Source organism: Mercenaria mercenaria, chromosome 19 (assembly GCF_021730395.1).
Source record: "Mercenaria mercenaria strain notata chromosome 19, MADL_Memer_1, whole genome shotgun sequence".
Taxonomy (NCBI): Eukaryota; Metazoa; Mollusca; class Bivalvia; order Venerida; family Veneridae; genus Mercenaria; species Mercenaria mercenaria.
Window position 1 is genome coordinate 11,164,492 of NC_069379.1, and position 22,695 is coordinate 11,187,186.

At 33.7% G+C, this 22,695-nt stretch overlaps 1 protein-coding gene across 1 annotated transcript; it reads right to left on the reverse strand.

Moving 5' to 3' along the window:
• Positions 1 to 7,001: 7,001 nt before the first annotated feature.
• On the reverse strand, positions 7,002 to 19,715 carry LOC123542550 (E-selectin-like). Its single transcript, XM_045328452.2, has 6 exons — positions 19,436 to 19,715; positions 16,434 to 17,138; positions 11,742 to 11,872; positions 10,550 to 10,646; positions 9,901 to 10,068; positions 7,002 to 8,391 (listed from the first exon to the last, which is right to left on the reverse strand). The coding sequence occupies exons 1-6, from the start codon at positions 19,605 to 19,607 to the stop codon at positions 8,123 to 8,125; spliced, it is 1,542 nt and encodes a 513-aa protein (XP_045184387.2). The 5' UTR covers positions 19,608 to 19,715; the 3' UTR covers positions 7,002 to 8,122.
• Between the last annotated feature and the right edge of the window lie 2,980 nt (positions 19,716 to 22,695).

Below are 22,695 nucleotides of genomic sequence, written 5' to 3' on the forward strand. Positions count from 1 at the left end.
CAAGTCCTTGAAATAACCAAAAATGATTTCACAAAGGTGAAGTTTATGATAGTTTTGTTAATATCAATAACAGAAGTTTTAATTTTTAATTTAAAGTTGTGATCCACAAAGAATGACAACTCTTGCCTTGGGCTAGTACTTATAAGTAGAGATCTATTAGTTTACTTCCCTTGCAATTACACATTTGAGTGGAAACTGAAAACTGTTTCAGACACAATATTATACTTTTTACACAACAAAATCATTAAGGATTTATTCATTTGTGTTTGATTTACCCCTCAAGACATGGTTCCTATGATTCTGTCAACTTATATATGGTAAAAAATTAACTTTTAACAAGCCAATAATAAAATGAAGTACCAGTAGGTAAATAATAGTGCAGATAATACAGTTTTGCTTGTATCAAAATGTCACAATAGATCCACTTTTGTAATACAGAACACCTGGTAGGATTAGTAAAGGTGCAATTATATTGATCTCTATTTCCTATGCCTACATGTTGATACCATGTATAATGTCAAATTCACTCAGTTATCGACCAACATTCTATGAAAACATAAAGTGTGGTGTTGAGTATCGTGCAGTGAAACCTAAGTATATACCCCAATAACATTGTAGCAAATTAAAAGATCCCTCTCTTAAAAATCTCTTATTCGATATAGTCTGAGAATCTCATTTTTAAATGAAATAATTACTTCTTTCCCTCACTTTACATGCTCTAAAAATGGAAAAGCTTGTGTTTCTTTACTGTGGACGTTTTGTTTTCTATCAAGGTCGGAAGCATATCTTATCAGTTTTTATAAGTGAAAGAATATTTCGCAATAATTAACCAGGAAGAGAAATTATTGTCTATGTACTCAAAAACACTTTTCGCTTGACTTGCACTATACCTGTTTGTTGGTAAGCTATATTAATGCTCTGCGAAAAAGTTAAGTTGCATAATAGTTCAAGTTAAAACGGAATGATACTTATTTAATGAAAAGTGTTGCTAAAATATTGTAGTTTTTCAGTAACGTTGTTCTTTGTCCTTCTATTCAAAGAGACCGTCTAATTATTATACCTCTGGAGATACAGTTGGTGTTGGGAAATCAATATTGAAGAAAAGTGACAAAATTAATCAAATGTATTTTTTTTTCAAGATCGAAAACGATTTAACTTCGTACCTGAACGTGCTGTCGTCACTTTATGTGAGAATCTGACTACTTTTAATCAATGTATTGTTTACGAATTAACACTTTATAATGGAAAATATATGTGTCTACAACGTTTACTGTATATGTCCAATCTGATTTATGTGTATATAAAATACATTAAACTTGATATTATATGTTTGCTGCTACTCTATATTTCAGTAATTTTTGTATTCCTATATATAGTGTGTGCATACCATATTTTAAATTACATGATACATATTAGTAATAATTAGTGACTGTACTGTTTTTACTATATTATACAATGTACAGTATGTACATACAGAATATATATTATATCAGTAGATGCAATATATATATCAATAGAATGCCTATACTTTCTTTACCATTTTGTAATGTGAGTGTGTGTACATACTATTTTTGTGCAGAATATCTATTATAAGATTGCCATTACTTTCTTTATCATATTGTTGGAGCCTCCGTGGCCGAATGGTTGAGGAAGCGAACTTCAAATTACATGCCGTTCATCGATGTACGTCGAGCAGCCTCACTCGGGGCATTAAATTCGTCATGCGAGGTAGCCATCCAGTTGGCTTACGAAAGGTCGGTGGTTCTACCTAGGTACCTGCTCGTGATGAAATAATGCACGGAGGGCACTTTGGGTTTTTTCTCCACCATCAAACTGGAAAGTCGCCATATGACCTATAGGAATAAGGTCAGTAATTCTGTCTAAAATGTATTTCCGTGGTGTAGTCGAAAGAAGTCCATAACAAATAGATCCTAAATTTCCCTTTTTGCATTAATTCGTGTAGAACGAGTGCTTTAATCACACTTTTTGCTAATAGAATACTTTCGGCATGAAATGAGACGGGTTTCATGTTCATACACTCCACATGGCAAGTTTTGCAGATCGAAACCGGAAGTGTTTACTGCGCGGACGAGAGCAAATATGCGCCATTTTAGGGTAGCTGACCACAACTGACTGGTATTTCATTAGGAACTACTCAACCCTATATTTTCTTTTCATTTTTCCGTTACTTTGTAACTTTCATTAAACATAAATGTAGAAAAAAGTAATGTTCTCTAAAGAACGGTAAAGACGACTTGAAGTTGTCGTTTATTATATGAAACAAGGATTTGAATTACTGACCTTTAACCTATAATTGTGTCGATGCGACATTACACCCAAAAGCCAAACATTTTTTTTTTTTATTTACCATGTTATATTGTATTCACATACTATTTTTGTACAGACTACATATTAATATTATGACTATACTTTCTTTTTCATTTTATACAACGTGTACTTCCTATTTTTGTACAGAATACATATTACGATTATGCCTATAATTTCTTTACCATGTTATATAATGTGTACTTCCTATTTTTGTACAGTCGTAAAGGCTAATCCAATTGGCGTCAGCAGGCTAATGTTTTAAAGACATTGGTAAAGGTCTACTGAAAGTGTGCTGTTACAACCTTATGCTTTCCTCATTTTCTCATATTTGGAGATTGATACACTACCTATATAAGAATGTTTCTCATTGCAGAGTTGGTGCAGCCGTTCTGCGCATGCGCGAAATTATTATCCATTGGAGCGCCAGCAAAATTACTCATTTTTTGCATGTCCGCACGCATTTAGTGTATAAAATGCACAATAAACTGACTAAAGGTTAGGGTTAGTATCACCAAAATACAAAATATATACATTTAAGATATTTTCGTTCAAATTTAGTTAATCCGGCATATACCGGAGTCTGTAATATATCACAGGTGCACCAATTCTGTATTTAGTCACAGTCCTTATATAATAGTCTGACGTTTTGACAGAAATAAACTACCTATAATGATTCTTGAGACAATACATCATAAAACTTTATATCACTGATTTTATTCAAGTTATAGATATTGTTTTAGAAGTGTCCCCAACCTAACTCAAGAGAAAGTTTGCCTATCTGTTAAGATTGGCACTTTGTATTTTTTTTAACTGACAAAATCATTAGAGAAAAAAATCAATGTAGATCGGGCTTCAGCTTTTAGCAAAAGGAAATTGGAAAAGGCAGGTGTGATGTTTTCTTTATTTAATATGAGATTAATAAATGGAACAGGGGCATGCTAATAATCGTTAATATGATGTCCACTAAAGAGGACGACACCGACGTCGAGTAATAGCAAAAGCTATAAAATTTGTTACATTTTGGGACCTAAATTATTTTACTTTTGATAAGTTTCGTGATTCACATTAAACTTTTGGAAGTATATATTATAATATGAATTTCACAATTGTTTGCTTTTTTACTTATGTGAGGCCACTTCTGTCAAAAGGCATTGACCATTTTGCCATGGACGAAAATGTGTACCTAGGCAGAGATAATTCAATTTGATACAAAACAAAATAGTCATTTAAAAAAAAGATCAGCTAATTCATAGAGGCTAGTTTCCACATATTTCCATCATAGGATGAAGATACTTTGGAGAGAGAGTTTATTAAAGATATCAAACGGCTATCTTTCACTATAATATCTTTCGTAATTTTATAAGCTTGTGAGGTTTTTCCACTTTATGCAATAAACGACAGTTTTTATCAATTCGAACTTATTCCTTATTTTACGCACTCTAGAAAAGGTCTTTTAATGTAAAAAGGACTGCTTTTCAATATAGATATGTGCATAAACGTACGAAGCTAAGCCTGTGTTTGTTTTCAAACGTTTGCAGTAATATTCAATCTTTTTCAATATGAGCTAGTTCGTAAATTTAGGAACAAGTAACAACTTCGTTAATTTACGAACTGTGTCAGATCATTTGTTAATTTTTCACTTTTTCATCTTGGTCGTAAATTTACGAACTATGTCATATTTATATTTTAATCATGTGCGTATTATACCCTTTATTCAGTTTATTCGTACTGAACGCACTAAATTTATGTCTTTTTTTTCTACATTATATTTTACACTGTTGTTTTTAACAGAAACGATGAAATAAAGAGCGTAAACTTAGTGAATTTACTTTAAATTAGGAAATTCTGACTCAGAATTCCTTTGAAATAAAATTACGTTACATGCTATAACTAATGTCTGTTATCTATATAGAAAAGATAAGGCATTTAGTCACATTATATACCTTACCTTATTATCTTAATCATACTATCTGTGACGATGTTGAAAGAGAATTTCAGAAGGAGTTAGATGTTCTATAGAGTGAAACAAAATTACGTTAAACTTTCTAGTGTTTCAGTAGTGTTATTTAGGGGGTCTTTAGTAGGTTATCGTAATGACAAGATGGAGAGACGAGTGTGTTTAAAGTATGAGTCCCGTGGTGTACACAAGAGTATCGTTTTAACTTACCTGGATACAGCAGAAAATGAGAAAGCAACTCGATAGATTATCTAACTTAATTCCAAGATATACTTCTGATTCACATACTTAGACATTAATAACCAGTAAATGAAGTATTGCCATGCAATACAAAGTCCCCTACTTAAGGGAAGCTAATTTTACTGCAGTATAACATTGTGATATGATATCTGATCTGTCATTTATATATAAACAATATTTATATTTGCACATACAAAAATCTGCAGCTGTTGATTACTTATAACATCTTTAAATACAAAAAAAGTATTTAATTTTGATTTTTCATTACAAAATTGTAGGGAAAATATGAGAAAAAAATGTAAGAAATCATATTTATGGGAAAGTAATCCTAAAGAAAATACACCGGCATTTTTTAATTGGGTCTATATGATACATGAGCTTATATTGAAATATTTTACAGACTGATCAGGAAGAGATCAAGAATTTTGACCTTTACATATGACCGTTACTTTTAAGATAGGACTGGGCATTGCGCATAACAGATTGACTGATTATTGAAAAGATTTTTTTTTCAAGTAAAATTGATGATAAGAAGTCACTTCATGGATGATAGAGATTTGAACCAGAATAGAAGAAGACCAATCGACCTTCGACTACAACTGCGACGGTAGCCTTTAAGATAGGGATATGATTGTTGTGCAAGATACGTTTTAGTATAATGGGGAACATTTGTGACAATTATAATTAAAGTCCCTTCATGGTTGGCAGAGCTATGGGCCGGCAGGAGCAAAACCTTCTGATTTTTGACCTGTAAGTGTGAACTTGACCATTAAGGTAGGGGTCTGAGTGTTGCGCAAGAAACATAATCTTATTATAGGGAATATTTTTGCCAAGTAATATTCAAAATCCCTTTATGGATTGTTAAGTTACAGAACGGAGAGCAAACAAAACCCTTTTGACCTTCTAGTAAGACTTTAAAGTAAGACTTTGGCCTTAGAGCTAGTGGTCCAGGTTTTGTGCATGAATCGTTGTAAATATTTGTGCCAACTAATATTTAAATCTTGTTTTGTTTCAACAAGTTATGGACTGGAAAGTAAAAAAAAATACATTGACTTTTGATCTCCTAGTGTGACCTTGAACTTTGAGCTACCGGTTCTGGGTTTTGCTTGACATGCTGTTGGACTATGGGAACATTTATGTCAATTTATATTGTAATCCCTTGATAAATAACAAAGATTTGGACTTGAAACTGATCATACCCTGTTCATGCCTTGTTATTTGAAAGCCAAGCAAGACCTTGACCTTTTAATTAGGGGCTGAAAATTCTGCAAGACACATCTTCTTATTACGAGGTACATTATTGCTAAGTATAAATAAAATCCCTTCATCGATTATTGAGTTACAGACCTGGTAGGAGTAAACCTCTGTTGACCATTGTCCACCAAGTGTGACATTGACTTTCGTACCAGGAGTCCGGGTTTTGCGTTTGACACGCAAGTTGTCTCGTGGGAAACATTTGTGCCAAGTAATATTAAAATCTCTAGACAAATGACAGAGTTATGGACCAGAGACGAAGTGTCGGACAGACTAACGGAAGGACAGAATAACGTTCGGTATAGCCCAATCCTGTTGTCCCTGAAACTGATTTTCAACCAGATATTGTTTCTTTTTATATTAGAACAACGTTGCAAGAAATTATATAATAATAAGACACAGCTTCTGGTCAGGTCAGCTGGCCCGCATTACTCAATCGATAGAACACAAGAGTGTCAATCGAGAGGTTGTGGGTTCAATGCCCTGTTAGCTGCGATAATTTTCGTTCCGCCACTCATTGATTAAGGTATAAACATATCATCTATGTTAATTATACACCGTTTTTGCCTAAACCAGTGTTTAAATGCCCGTTTACAGTATTTAACACTTCGGTTTGGGCAGAAAGGAAACACATACGTAAAAGGCTAGAAATTGTAACACTTGTTCGTCCTTACAATACACTTACTTGGTACTTAAAATAATATGATGATGGAAGATCTATTATTATGTGTATGGAAATATTGTTTCGCATAATCACAACTTTGTCAACTCGGCATTTCATTGAGTCAGCTTTCGTTGTGACAGAATGTATTTATGCAGAATCCAGGAAAGAAAATCCCTTGAAAAGCACTACATGACATCCAAAAACGGAATGCCCACAGTAGTATGACATATAGCTCGACATATAGCCAGTAAATTCTACTAAGCATCCAGCTGGACACATTTTCATTGGTGCAAGTTATTTTGTTATGACCAACTGAGCGAGAACAAAAACATTTCCAAGGAAAACCTCTTTCTATCGTTAATGTCATTTATTTCTTTCACGAAAATCGTTCGCTTCAGTATGACAACCATATAAATAATAAGAACGTCATAATTTAGTCAGAGATTTGGTGATAAAATAACACCTATGGTTCCAAAATTGAGCGGAGGCAGTGGCCACTTAGCAGTACTTTTGTGTTAATAAACATATTTGATACTGATTAATATTTATGAGAAAAGATAAAAACTGACCTGTTTTAATCTAGTCTAAAAATTATTCAGTATTTTCTCAAACAGTATTTTTAAAACATTTTATGCATATCTAAACATGGAAATATAGCTTATTATTAGAGTACTAAATGACTTGATAGTAATTTTGTATCCAAATATTCCCTAGAAAGAGATCAAATGAAACAAGTTTATTGAAATGGAAACGTAGCATTGGACTGGAAACATGTCTGGTTATAGATGTTACAGTTTTCATATTTTCCTTTGTAAAGTTCTTTTGAAAACACTTATTCATTAACAAATCAATCTAAAATCAAAAACAAGTTTTGGAGGGCTATCTTTATTTTTGGTTCACATGACATAAACAAACGCTCGAAAGCTGCTTCCTGCTACGCAAAGTTTGGTTAGAAGGACCCAATATTTGCTTTTGCGTTGGCGAAATTATGTATAGGGTGCAAACCTTACGCATTGGATAAGCGTTTTAAAATAAATACAAGGGAGGTGATACTACATCGTGCATAATTCTTAAATTTCTTCAGTCCTTCTGGATTGATATTAGGTGTGCATGGAAAATCATGAAATGCGAATGTGTGATTTTCAGTCAACTGATGTATGAATTCAGCTTAAAATAAATAAAAATACTACTTGCATGTAGTATTTTCAAGAAATAATATTATTGTCCTGATTATAAGAAAATTTACAAAGAGTTGACTGAATTATGTCTCTCTAGATGTGCATCATTGAAACTTTAACTGTCTATCAATTAAAGCGTTTTCGTATAAAACTATTTTCTGGACAAAATGTACATAGGGATGCATTTAGGTTTGATGATAAACTTAAAAAGCACGTTTGGAAACTTTAAAATAAACGCATCATTATATCATTCTTTATATCATTCCTCACCCTCGGGTACCTGTACATTTTTTTACCCTTAAGTAGCTACCTTGCAGTTAGTATTAAATTACTGATTGATACAAACTGGAACATATGAGGCGAAAAATAAAGTATGCAGTTTGAATTTCATTACGTGGTATTCAAAAATGCTCCCTTAAACGTTTATGTTTATCGATGTTACTTGTTTAATATCAAGAAGTTACATTTATACCATCACAGGCCATTTCAAAATACACAATTTTAAGTCTGCTTTCTAAACATCATTTGTGAAGATTTGAGTGTTGCTAATCCTTTCCATGGATAATAGATGAAACCTGCCCATCCGTGGTAGTGAATTGATGTTCCCCCTGGTGGTGTTAGGTACTCGCCATTCAGGTTAACCCGAGAACAGTCAACATACCACCATCCACCACGTTGCAGTTGCCCACAGTTACGACGAGCATTATTTGCATCATGATCAAATGTGCTGAAGTCAGAACCGTTGCCATGAGAAAATCCATATGAATCATCTGAAAGATGTAAATCATATAAATTAAGATTGTTGAAATACAGCACAACAAGAGACTTCGATGATCAGAAAAGTTTGAAATAAATTACAACGAATAGTTTTTTCGAGCATTTACTTCGGGATAACAGAATTTCGTCTTAAAATGATGTTTTGTTGTTGTGTTTTCGGACGGTACATGAAGAAGATGTGTTCGAGTTATTCGGAACATTGTGATAAGCTGGTTCGAGATAACAAGTTTGAAATGTAAATTGTAATTTAAATTTCCTTCAGTATTCAAATATACTCATATTAGTGTGCCCCAGACAAAGCATGACAGATCATTCTTTAAATTATTTTACAAGAAAAACGGCTTTATGTTAGTTACTATCGTCCTTTTTAAATACCAGTCCTTTAATATATACCAGGATGTACGAAACACAATTTCATTGTAACGGTATAAATTTCAACAACGGCAAAGACGGTCCTGAAGTGGCTATCACCACCACTAAAACTATATGTGCACAAGAACGTATGAGTGCTTATAACTAAGTATAGCACGTCATTGCCATCAAATGAGTTGTTAATAATTTGAATAACTCAGTATTTTGTTTGTTTGATTTTTTTTGTTTAGTTTTGGGTTTAACGTATTTTTTAATAGTATTTCAGTCATGTAATGGCGGGCAGTAAACCTAACCAGTGTTCCTGGATTCTATACCAGTACAGACCTGTTCTCCGAAAGTAACTGCCAACTTCCCCACATAAATCAGAGGTGGAGTACAAATAATTTCAGACACACTGTCTTTTATCAAATCGTCACGGAGAACATACATCCCGCCCGAGGATCGAACTCAAGACCCTGCGATCCGTAGACCGACGCTCTACCTATTGAGATAAGCTGGCGGGTTAACTCAATATCCATTCTTTGTGTGTTTGAATCAGTATATCAGATAAAATAATAACGTTTAATAATAACTTTATTCTGCTTTAAGTACGTTTGAGTTTCCTGGAACTATCTGTTTTCACAAGGGTAATGTTTTATGGTACACGTTTTTATTAAAAATAAATATACACTTTTAATAAAAAGGAAGTGACTCTAGGGCGTCAGTATCAAGATAGACACATACTAAACAGGTCAAATATGTGATAAACTGACTGTACTTAAAACAACACAGTGCCACGCATATGTATCTAACTACAAAAATAAGAAGACAAAAGTGGACATGCATGAAAGTTGACCAGTTATCGTCAGTCACAACATTTACCGTGTACGTTGAATTACATTGACGGCGGTAACTATGAAGCTGTAGGCTGTTTCTTGTAAAAGTATTGCAATCAATTTTCACTTTCAAATACCCAACATTTAGATGTATATGTACAACTTTTGAACACGATTTGGACTAATACTAGTCTCTCTGATAATATTACGAAATGTTGGCTTTTAAAACAGACTTGTTAAATATTTACATATAGCCCGTTTAACGCTTTAAATGAATGTGTCCACTTTATCTGTGTAAAACTTTGTCAAACTAACTTGATATTTGTTGAACTGTCTGAGCTCCTAGATGGAGGGTGTACTTTGGATATTTCGATAAGCTGAAGTTTTGAAAGACCTCATACACATGTGAGTCATCAGCAGCTGTCACACCTAGTCTGAATTCACTATTATATTGTGATGTCATTTCCTCAATAGCACGAAGACCTGTATAAATAAGAGTAATTATCTATATAGTTTCAGTTGTCTTCTAACCGTCAAGGATAGTGGACAGGTTAAGATAAGGAATGCACCATCGAAAATGCCACTTGTGCATATCAATTTCAGTTTCAAAACAAAGTGCAGTTTGGTTTTCGCTCTTTACTTTGGTATGACCAGATGTACAAACGATACGAGAGGTAAATACAGCAATAGTTTTGAGCCGTTAATTTTATGCAGGCGTGTACATGTTGTAATGAGAAATGTACATTGCGTTATATCCATGGCATATCGCAAGCATGCCGATCTGGTTACTAGTCAATTAAACGAAACTTTCTACTTAGGTTTCTTTAAAAGTTTGTCATGTACTGATGTGTCATATTTCAACTCTATGTTGGAGCTTAAATGTACAACCTGCTGAAAAAAATTTGGATAATGTGACATCTCTTCAGCTTTGCATTTGTTGCAAAATACTTCATTTTGTACTCACCAAGCCACAATTCGCCTTGAAGATTTCCAAACCCGTTTGTGTATTCCGAGAAGTTACGGTAAAAGTCCACAGAACCATTAAATCGTTTCTGAAATACCTGGAAAAAGACACATATATGGACCGGGATAAGTAATTTTTCCTTCATAACTGAGTTCTTGAAATATTTATTTCATAGCATTCGTAAACTATTTCTAATAATTTATTTCCTGATCAAATATAATATTGAATGGACGTCTTCATGAGTGTAAACTGAAATGAAATAACGCGTAAAGACCCGCAGCGATGTAGATGCGAAACATAACAGTTATATGGCAATATATACATTTCAAATGTATACAACAAAAACAAACAGTTCTAACTGAAGACACACACATATGTAGTATATGTCTTCAGTTATTACATTATTGCTGTTATATTAAGTGTATAAGCTTGGCAAGACTCCCCCATCATTAATTTTTCGATTCAATACAGATAATCGTTCATATGTTTTCAAACATTTTGGTTAGTTTCATAATTAGTTTGTGTCATGTTCTACAAGAAATACGATAAAATATGTGATACAATATAAATAGCATCTAAGAAGACAATGTTGTTGATCTGTATTTATACTATTGAACAGAATACATTATGAATGTTACAGTCTTCTGTAATGCAGTCATCTATATCAAGAATATTTCTCTGTTATTTGATAAATATCTTGTGATAATTATAGGTTATTATCTTTGTATCAGGAAATATGCACGAGTTCTTCAGGGGAAATATTGCGCGACTTTAGGAGCGCAATATTTTTTCGCTGAAGAACTGGTGCATATTTCCCGATGCAAAGATAATAACATTTTTATTACATACGCATCTACACATATAAATATTATGTAGATATCATAAATATGTTCAATAGCCTGAATAGGATTGACAATACTGAACTAAATCGAAAAAAATAGTGCAACAACACACACTGAATTACGTCACGCACCCGATATGAAATTCAGGCGTCAGTGTATGGAAACATATTGACGTTTTCGGTACCTGTGTAACTTAACGGGGAATAGAAACGAGCATGTAATAACACTTAAGATCGCACAAGTAATTTTTTTAAGGTTTTCAGGACATTTATTTTGAAAAACATTTGTTTGATTTTTAAAAACGTCAACTGTACATAAACCATATGGACCCTACAATAAATGTCACTCACCGTCCATCCATAAGGATACGTATCCATGTCGCAATATACATCTATGACTTCTTTTGATTTCCACAACGTAACACTGTAAATACCACTTTTGTTTCCGGTATCATTCTTGTAGATATCATAGCAATCTGTAGCTATATAAATATAAAGTGCTACAAAAATCAGCAACATAATAATTATGTTTTTTTTTTTTTTTTTCATTTTTGCTTGAATTTTAAACATTGAATATCATTTTGAAAAAGAAACTTAAATTCAAATGATATTCAATGTTATTGGACACTCCGGTCGTTATAATGTTGTCATGTGTTTGTCTAAATAGGCGTATTCACGTCTTACCACGAATTAATAATTCTTCACCATGCAACTTTGTTGTTCTTTACACTTTTGTGTTTGTGAAATTGATATGATATCTAATTTCTGTACTTTTTTTCCAGGAAGCTACTTGACATTTCCGAATACAGAAAGTATAGACGAAGTAAATTTTAATTTAATTTGACTATTATAGTAAGTTGGCACTAAATGCACGGATCTTGGGGTCGTGAGTTCGATCCTATGGCGGGGCGTATGTTCTCTGTAAATGTCAAGATTTTCGTTACGGAAAGCTGTTTATTTTTATATGAAATTAGTTATGTCTGGTGCTATTTTCTTTATCTTATTTTTGTTTAAAAAATGTTTTAAAAGCATGAGTACATGAAGTATTTATTAGATGACTTTGTCTCTTTTGAGTAAAAAAATGTAAGGAATAGTTGTGTCTGAATATAACAATAGATTAGTCATTTAAAAATATTATCCCAAAACTGCTGTGAAGCTTCCACTTTTCTCCATTATATATATACAGTTCCGGAACAAGTGCTCCATATTTAAAACTTCAATTTGATAAAAGTCATACATATTCGATTCTGTTATACTGCATTAAAAAAGGGAATAAGACTGCTGCAATATTTCTGTAAAGAAAATTAAAATAAAATTTTATTAGCTTTACCTTTACAACAAGTAAAAGTCTTCTGGGAATACATCTTTCCAAAAAAACAAGAAAAAAGAAAACAAAACGATTTTCCGGAAAGAATAATTTCCCATTCTGTTTACTATTTTGTTTCATTTTCTTTTTATTTGAATCTTAAATATTAAGTGTTTATTCAAGTAACAGGATTTTATCGTTTTCTAATAACATAAAGTGGATTTCATCTAGTCATACGTTTGAATATCAACTGTTTCTTAGTTCGTTTTACATTCTTTTGGAATTGATGAAAACAATCAAATTGAATGATAGTTTAAAAATTATTATGTTGCGTGCAGTAAACCTCACTTATAAGGAACTCGGATATAAGGAACACTCGGTTATAAGGAACAGTTTTCAATTCCCCGATCTAATTCCTTCTTTATTCAATGTAAACTTCCTCGGTTATAGTGAACTCGGTTATAAGGAACACTCGGTTAAAAGGAACACTTTTTCCTGTCCCAAAGTACGAAATTCAATGGAAAACCCCTCGGTTATAGCGAACAGGCATAAATAATAAAAAATATTGAAAACCAGAAATAAACAGGAGATCGCTGATGACATCAGAGTATCGTCGGCACTTTCACGCGCTTTCATGCACATGAATAAACACAACTTATTTCATTTCTATGATATTCACGGATACGATAAAAAGAAAATATATAATATCATTAACATTTACCAAATACAAGACGATAGTAGACTTATCCGTTTTTTGGTCAAATGGTGGGTACTATTTATCATAGGGAGCTTCAGTTAATTAAAACTAACAATACGGATACTGATGCTTCATTTTTAGATTTACATCTCTCTATTTATGACAATATTATACATACCAAAATTTATGACAAGAGGGATGATTTTAATTTTAGTATTATAAATTTTCCCCATTTGGATGGGGATGTACCTCAGGCTACATCTTATGGGGTATATATTTCTCAATTAATTCGGTTTGCCAGACTGTGTAGTCATGTCAAGCATTTCAATGAACGTAATCAATATATTACAAGTAAACTTCTTCAGCAAGGCTACCGTTATTACAAATTGCGTAAATATTTTGCTAAATTTTACTATCGTAATTCTGATTTAGTTTTAAAATTCAATAGTAATTTAAAGACACTTCTGCGAGAAGGTATTTCTAAACCCGTTTTTTATGGGGATGTGGTTTACAAACTTCGTAAGATCTTGGGTCATGGTAATTTTCCAAATGTGTTTGGTAAAATTATAAAACGTTTTATTAAAAGAGGTTACGACCCAACTGTTTTGAGACATACCGCATGTTTAGTGTTCAACCCGTTTACAGTTGGACACTACGCTTCCCTCTTTGATTGTGTCTGACGGAAGAGGGGGAGTCCTCTATGATAAGCAGTTTTTGAATCCTACCAGGACTGAACTGTTTTGATATCTGTCTTCTGGCCTAATTCGTCGGGCCCTTAAGGGAGTTTCTCTTGTTGCTCTGTCTTCTGAAAAGGCATCGAGTACATACGTTTCTGGTTCTAAATGTTTGCTTTTTATATATTTATACACGAGCATTTTTGTGTTTTACATGCCATGCCTTTTTGTTTCCATAACGTGTGTTAGAGATTCACCTGTAGGGGATTACTTTTATTTACACTGTCCCGTGTCTTTGGAACATGGTGGGGGTAAGAGTGAGGTTGGGTGCGCACCATAAACCGGTTTAAGCTCCCCAGTGGTGTTTTTGCCACTGACCGTTCCAAGGTGGTGTCCCACTGTGTTCCTTTGTTTGTTCGTTTTGTCCTCATGTGTTGGCTTTGTGTGTTTGCGCGTGTATGTGAGTGTGTATGTGTGTGTGTTTTGGTGTGCACGTCTGCGTGCTGTGGGTTTCGTTTTGGGGAGGCTGCGTTTTTGGTACGTGGCATTCCCTGTTTGATATGTGTCTTTGTTTTTTATATTTACTCAAGATTACGTTCGAGAGCAAACTCTACATGTATTAGATTTCATGTTGACAATAGTGAACGAAAATCAATTACGGCCAAGGTCATATTGTCATAAATAAATGTGTTAATTACGCGTCATTAACAATTGCAAACAGTCCAGTTTATCAAATTTCAAATTGTAAAAATTAAAGCAGGTTCTAAAATGGACTATTGCAAAACTATAGGTATAATTTACACTTTAATCCGTATGTACGGCGCTGTTGTCTAGTCGTAATGCACTGTATGTCATAAACACTATACTTTTGAATTTTAATGGGTAGTCTAATTTAACATTTTTGTAATAACAATTTGAACACTTTTTTGTATTAGTATTGATGCCTATTCACATAACATGCAGTCGAGGAAGGTCTCACATAAAGATTCATATCGGCCCGGAGTGTGAACACATAGCCCTTTTCAAACGTCCGACAAATAGCGTTCGTTACACAAATTGTGTTCGTTATACAAACCTCGGTTATAAGGAACTAGTTCGCTATACAGATATAAGGAACTTCGGTTATAAGGAACAATTTTTAGAGGTCCCAAGCTGTTCCTTATAAGCGAGGTTTACTGTATATAATATTCCGTTTTATTTGATATTTTGTAAAATTTCCATATCGTAGAATGACTTTACAGTACTTTGACCACTATTTACTGGAACCATAGTGTGACAAGTCATTAGGTGCCAACTGAACTGATGTTGACAGGAATTGCTTAGCCAATATCTATGACTTTAAGAAGAAAACAGTAGAGAATGTCTTATAAATGTAGGAACAACAATTATTTCCCGAACACTTCTTATGCAATTCATATTAAATATGTAAAAGAGTCAAAATGTAATATGAAGGCAATCTCTTTTTAATGCAAAGATACAAGAAAAATAAATCATACTTGATGAATGATTTAAAGAAAAACGACATACTTTCGAAAGAAACAGTTAGATATTTTAATAAATCTCTCTCTCACAATGAGTATTGTTTCGTGTTACTATGCAGTAGGGAAGTAACATAGAAAAAGTGGAAACTTCACAGGTCGCTCAACACGACAAAAACGAAAATGTTGCAGGCTCGGTTTGATTGAGCCTGTTCATGGACGGTAGTGGAAATGCATGCTACCGTCCACCCCCTCTAGCCCCGGGTTGAGCTGAACTCAATATTTACACATGCTTAAAGCACAAAAAGCAATTTAGAGACATCCGCAGATGTATTCAAACGGCGGTGAACATGGAACATTAAATGATAAACGGGTTGTGGCGTGTAATTCCATGAAAAGCGGCGTTTGGTCCGCAGATAAAATAATGGGTTTGCCCCAAACGAGAAAACAATGGGCAGAACTAAACAAACTGGAATTTAGAAAGGGGATCTGAGGTAATGGAGCCAGCATATCACAGGAACTGTCAAAAATTAAACAGCAGGCACCATATTCAAGGGGTGATCATACCATACCCAAGACTATGAAAGCGGGAGTATTGGAACCACCCTGGCCGAAATGGTCATGTTAAGAAACGAAACAGTACCATTTACACGACATAAAAATCGTGCTGAACGATCTGAGAAGATCGAAATATAACAGCCCTGATTGAATGTACGGGAAGACTTTTTACGGCCGCCACACGGCACAACCAACGCTGCTGTGATAATAAAATATAAAAAAGTGGAAACTTCACAGGTCGCTCAACACGACAAAAACATGGAACTAACAACGCTAGAAATTTCCTGTTGACTTTTTAGGTTTATTTTTGTCAAATATATACACACCTACCTGATGGTTTGCATGTTGGTAAAGCTGTCCACTTTCCACTACTCGTGCACCAGATAACAGGATTCCCGTGCAAAAGATAGCCTTCATCACACTTCATAGACGTGTTCGACTGGAATGTTGTTCCTGTTAGGTTTGTTATACTTGCGTGCGCAGGCAAATTGGGTATTCCACAAGACACAATTTCACAAACAGGCAAGGCATCCCATTGTCCATGTTTATCACATGTAACTGTTTTAGAGCCAGTTAATGAATATCCACGTATGCACTCGACAGTAAATGAGTTATTATATGTTGTTTTCACAATGTCTAGTTGCCTAGAGTTAGTTACATTCTTTGGAGGCCCACAATCCACAGGTTTGCATGTAGCTGTTTCAGACCACATTTCATTTGTCTGGCAAATGATGGATTTATTCCCGGACAAAATAAAGCCTTCTATACACGACAAAGATATCATCGATCCCACAGTGGTTCTATTTATACCTGATTTTGCTTTCATATTTTGTTTTAATGGAAATCGCCCGCAGTCTTTAGAAACACAGTCTATGATGGCGCTCCACATTCCAGAGGACAAACATATCACTGGGCCCGATCCGTTTAGTTTACTGTTGTTGTCACATTTAATTTCGAGGATGTCGCCCTGTCTTGATCCGGTCGTTCTTATAATTTGGCCATTGCTGATGTTGGTATGGATATGACAACTGACGCCTTAAAACATATTCTAAACTTTAAAATATGTTCTAATTTTCAAAAGTGGCTTGAAATATAAGTTTACCGTTTTAAGGTTTAGCAGTATATCACGAAAATAAAGAATGGTTTAGTAAATGAACAAAATCTTTACAAACAACCTGTCTGTCCTACACATTTTTCATTGTTCTGTCGCGTCGAATTGGATACTTAAAATACTCTGAAAGAGCTGCTCCCTTTTATGAAGAAATAAAAGTAAACAAATGTCAAAAAATACGATATTTAACCTAGTTAAGTAAAGTTTAATCTCTAAGACATTGTTGCAAATGCATCAAAACGAAGACATGTGACAGTTTTTTTTTTTAAAAAACGGTGAGCTTTTAAAGGCGTTTTGTAGAATGATATAAATGCATTATAATAAATTATGCTGTTTAATTTTCATTTATCACATGTTTGACGTCGCGGGAGTGTAATAAATCTAAACTACGCTAGTGTAATAAAGCTTTGACGTCGACGTCATTTACAGTGCAGGCGACATCAGTCAAATTGACTTGTTTATTAAGTAAAAGAACGTTGCACGTTTTATGTTTTGACAAGCTAGCATGTGATAAAAAGAAAAAGAATATTACATTTGTGACTTAATTGACTTTCCACATTGAATTTATTAAACTCGTTGAATAAAATTCATAATATGCTCGGCAGAGGCTCGCATTTTATTATTTTATTCAACTCGTTTAATAAATTCAATATGAAAAGACACTCATGTAATATCCTCTATGTAAAACAATTCTTTCTTTATACGATTTGGTGATGTTCGAACATTTTTCTCCGAAACATGGATCTAGGTCTTATCAAGTGTTTTCTCCGAAACATGGACCTAGGACTTATCAAGTGTTATTAGTACTAGAATTAATCCTATATGGTAGTGAGCATTTTGTCTGGTGTGTAAAATAAGACGATTTTAAGCATGGCAAAAAAAAATGATAGTATAACATAACGTAACATTTTCTATGTGACGACATGGAAAGGAACATCGATTAACATTTATAGTATAATGCTACACTTCAAAAGGTTTTCAAGATGTAAAAGTAAATGTATTTATCTGTAACAATCTAATGGTAATATGTACAATTTATTACATATAATGTGGTTTATATAGAAGAAGGAGCCATCCATCTAAACAATGTTGCAAAATATAATTTTGATTAAGGACAATTGATTTTAATTTTTGACTTCTGTATGCAAAATAGAAATGTATCCCCGCAAAGTGATGAATATTTGTAGTTACTATAGTATATGCAGTATCATAAGGACGGTCACTGTATGCCAATCAGACTTTGACACAAAAGCCTAACCGAATGAGAGCAGAACACCGTGCAAAGTTTGAAAAGTGCCGTATGAACTATGAATGAAAATAACTGCAGTTACAAGAATTTAGCTCTGACCAACTGACCACAAAATTTATAGGGCCAACATAAATCAAAGTTTATGATTCTTGAACCTGAGTATGCTTCATGTGTCAACTGAAACCCTGCGGCTAAAAATTACCATATTCTTAACATTTGACCAAAATCAATGAGGATCAATTGCCGGTCATAACCAGTTTGTCTATGAAGTTTGAGAGCCCTGAGCTGAATCGTTCTTGAGATATCGATCAGAAGCTCAAGTTGATAGCGACTTTGACCAAGCCATCAACCTTAAAGTCGGCATGGGTCATCTTTCGGTCACTACCAATCAGTCAATTTAGTTTAAGGTTCCACAGATGAAATGTTAATGAGTTACCTATTGACAACGAATTCTCAGCACAAGCTCACCACGATACTTACTATTAGGCTACTAACCCCAAAATCGATAGAGGTCATTTGCCGGTCTCGACCACAACCTTGACCTTTAAGGAACTGATCTCAAAATCAAAAGGGGTCATTTGACGGCCTTCACCTGTGTACCGAGTTTGAGGATCCTGTGAGCGTTCAGATATCTTTCAGCAATTTATATTTCAGCTTAAGTTTACTGCAACCTTGACCTTTATGCAAGGTCTCTAAAAATCGATAGGAATCATGTGCCATACGCGAACAACCTATATGCAAAATATGACTTTAATGCACTTGGACGTTTTGTTTTTAAATTATCAGTTGGAAGTTGGGGGTAAAAACAGACAAACGGACTTTCCGATTATTATATGCCATTCTTCGTGGCATATTAAAAGAGTAATATGTATATGTTTAATTGAATTACTTAATATATGGCTTTTCTTTATTTGAGTAATTAATTCCTAGGTTTCTAACTGGCACTTCCATTAAAATTTAAACTCGACCCACCTTGTGCTTTAGAGGACAGGAAAACATATGCCATAACAACCAGTGTTACCACGAGTAATGTAATGACCGCAACAACTTTGACAATACACACTAATTTCTTCCTCCTTCCGTCTATCTTACTCATTGTATTTCCATCATGTTGTACGTTTTCTTGATTAGTATGCGGTTGCATTTCTGTGTTATCATACGTATTGAAATGTTGAGTTCCAAAAGTTTTATACTCCGTACGCTTTAAGCCAACATTATCTAAAAAACGTGTGACAGCTCCAACGTAAAATATCACTTACTGATATCACACAAAAGTATGTCCACTGAACACAAATCATATAACAATAAAACACTAATTCATGATATATCTCATACAGGATGCTGTAAACTAATATAAAGCGAATAGGATAAAGATATTTACAGTCAAGTAGTTATCACAGTACAAACTTAAACAGCGGAAAAAACAAATAAGTTTTGAACTTCCTTTTGCAATTTCTATATCAATATTTACGCAACAAATTACGCATTAAAAGTAAAGAGAATATTCATATTATGACTAAAAATTTACAGTTAAAGCGTAACTTCACCGCTTAAATAAAAATAACTTACTATAAAGTACCAATCCATTAAATATGTTATAACTACTTACTGGAAAGACTTATTCTTACATCAAAACTGCTGTTCTGGTCATTTTCGGGGGTGTTTTATCAGGAGCGAAAACGTGTATTAACAGAGAGGTTCCTGCGCTCATGTGCCGTTAAAACAATTTTTTATATATGCGCGTTCCGTGGCAAAGCGTAAACACATTACAGCCCCAAAACGGATAATTAAATAAGGACATAACGTCATCGTGATTAAAACGCAGAAATTATAGCCTGTTTCATGGCAATTTAATGACGTTGTCGGATAATTTATTCGATTATAACCTTTTTATGCGTTTAATGCTAGAATTATTCGATTTTCTAACACGATCCGCAGCAGTTGCTATATAAACATATAGCGAAATCGCCTATACATGAATCTACGATAAAATATAGCTGTTCCATTCCGCCCTACGATTGTAACATGACTGTGAAATTCTACTCTGTTTCCGTTTTATGCAGACTAAATACTCTACTTTTTCAGTGCTAAGTAGTAGTAATAAAAAGTACATTAAATTTTCTGAAATAATTTCTATGTGATGAATTTATTTGTTTATAAATATTTTTACCGTAAGAAAATGTTTCAGCCCGGTAAGTTTCAACTTCAGCATCAGTGCATCTAGATCTATATCTGGCCGTGTGCGTAGTTTACAATTTCTGCGTTGTAGGCACCACAACTGTCAACTAGATTCTACTTTGACAGTAAATAAATTATAATTCATGTTCCAATCTTCCAGACTCGAGTGTTTACGTGTATATATGCCGCAATGTTCTGGCGTGTATGTTTCAGTGCCATCATGTAGGTGACGTGTACTATTTTTAGAAACTGCATATATAAATTTTGAATGAAGTATTTACTTCTGATTTCTATATTCGACCTTAAATGTTATTGAAAATAACATTTTCACAGCAGTAACTATTTAATACTTTAATTAAATTTTTCTGAATATCGGAAAATTCCGTTTTGCGCAAGTCGCTTTCCATTCGTGGGGAGGTTTTTATAATAGCATATGACCAGCCGAATGACGTATCGCGCTAAAATGTAGTGCTTTAAAATGCGAAGAGTTTGCGGGGTTAGAATCGAAATAATAAATATGTTCCAATAATTTTATCAGTTAATAAAATATGGGCAATCGTTCGGATGCGAATATTAAATCACTCGTGCTACGCACTCGTGCTTTAATTATTACGTATCCGAACTCCTGCCCATATTTTATTAACTGATAAAATATAGGGACATATTTATTATTTCTTAAATAACCTTTTTATGCGTTTAATGCTAGAATTATTCGATTATAACCTTTTTATGCGTTTAATGCTAGAATAGCGTTTAACGCATTTTCATTTCGTGTTATAAAACCTACTGGGCTCGGGCACCAACATACCCCTTATGATTCTGCAGATGTTATAACACGAAAAAAAAGCACAACAAAAACATGCGTCATCCCTAAAAAATAGATACAATGTATAGATTAATATATTTCTTTTTAGTTACTTTCTTATTTCTTAGCTTTTGCAGATTTACAAACTGAGACATATTTGCATATAAATTAGACGAATACGTCCAATCAGTAATGACCGGATTTTGTCTGATATTTTGTAAATATTCGACCTATTCTATGTAATATTTGACTGCAATATATAATACATAATCATCTAACTAGGTCGTAACTTTTTTTTATTGGATTTTTAACGTCGCACCGACACATGATAGGTCATATGGCGACTTTCCAGGTTTAATGGTTGAGGAAGACCCCCGGTGCCCCTCCGTGCATTATTTCATCAGCGGGCACCTGAGTAGAACCACCGACCTTTCGTAAGCCAGCTAAATGGCTTCCTCACATGATGAATTCAACGCCCCGAGTGAGGCTCGAACCCTCATCGATGAGGGGCAAGTGAGTTGAAGTCAGCGACCTGAACCACTCGGCCACGGTAACTTTCAGTAAGAAATATCAGTACAATTACAGTTTGTCACTTGAATTTGTTTTGACTTTCAGCAGAAATGCGTTTGATGCTATAACCCAAATAACCCAAGTAACAACGTTGAATCTTTTGTTAGAAAAAGCGTTATCATAATTTGACAAATGATAATTATTGTTTTCTCCCTTTTTACCCCTGTTTTCGTGTTGTATGTTAATTGAATTGATGAATTAAATATATTCACATAACAGAGTTTAAACAAGTATTGATTTGGATGACAGATTATTTCTTGATATGCACCGAGTGCTAAAATTATCAAAAATTACAGAAACTGAATCTAACTTAGAAATAATTTCATATCAAATATATAAATGTACTGTATCAATCTGTAAAGTTAAACTTCTTACCAATACATTGTACATACATTGGCATTGTGTTTGTAAAGAAACTACTGAAACCTATTAGCTTACATGTATAATATTCTATCTGAACGCCAAATAGGAGACATTTACACGCGAATGTTCAACAATATGATAACTACTATCAAGAAAACGAATCTGAGTTTTACAAGTTGAGGCCAGTAAAGAGGATTATGTATTAATACACAGTTATAAAATCGATTTCACGTGATTAAGAAAATAATGTATTTATTCATGAGAGGAATATTATAAAATAGCAAAAAGGGTCAAGGAAACATCAAATTTTAATGCG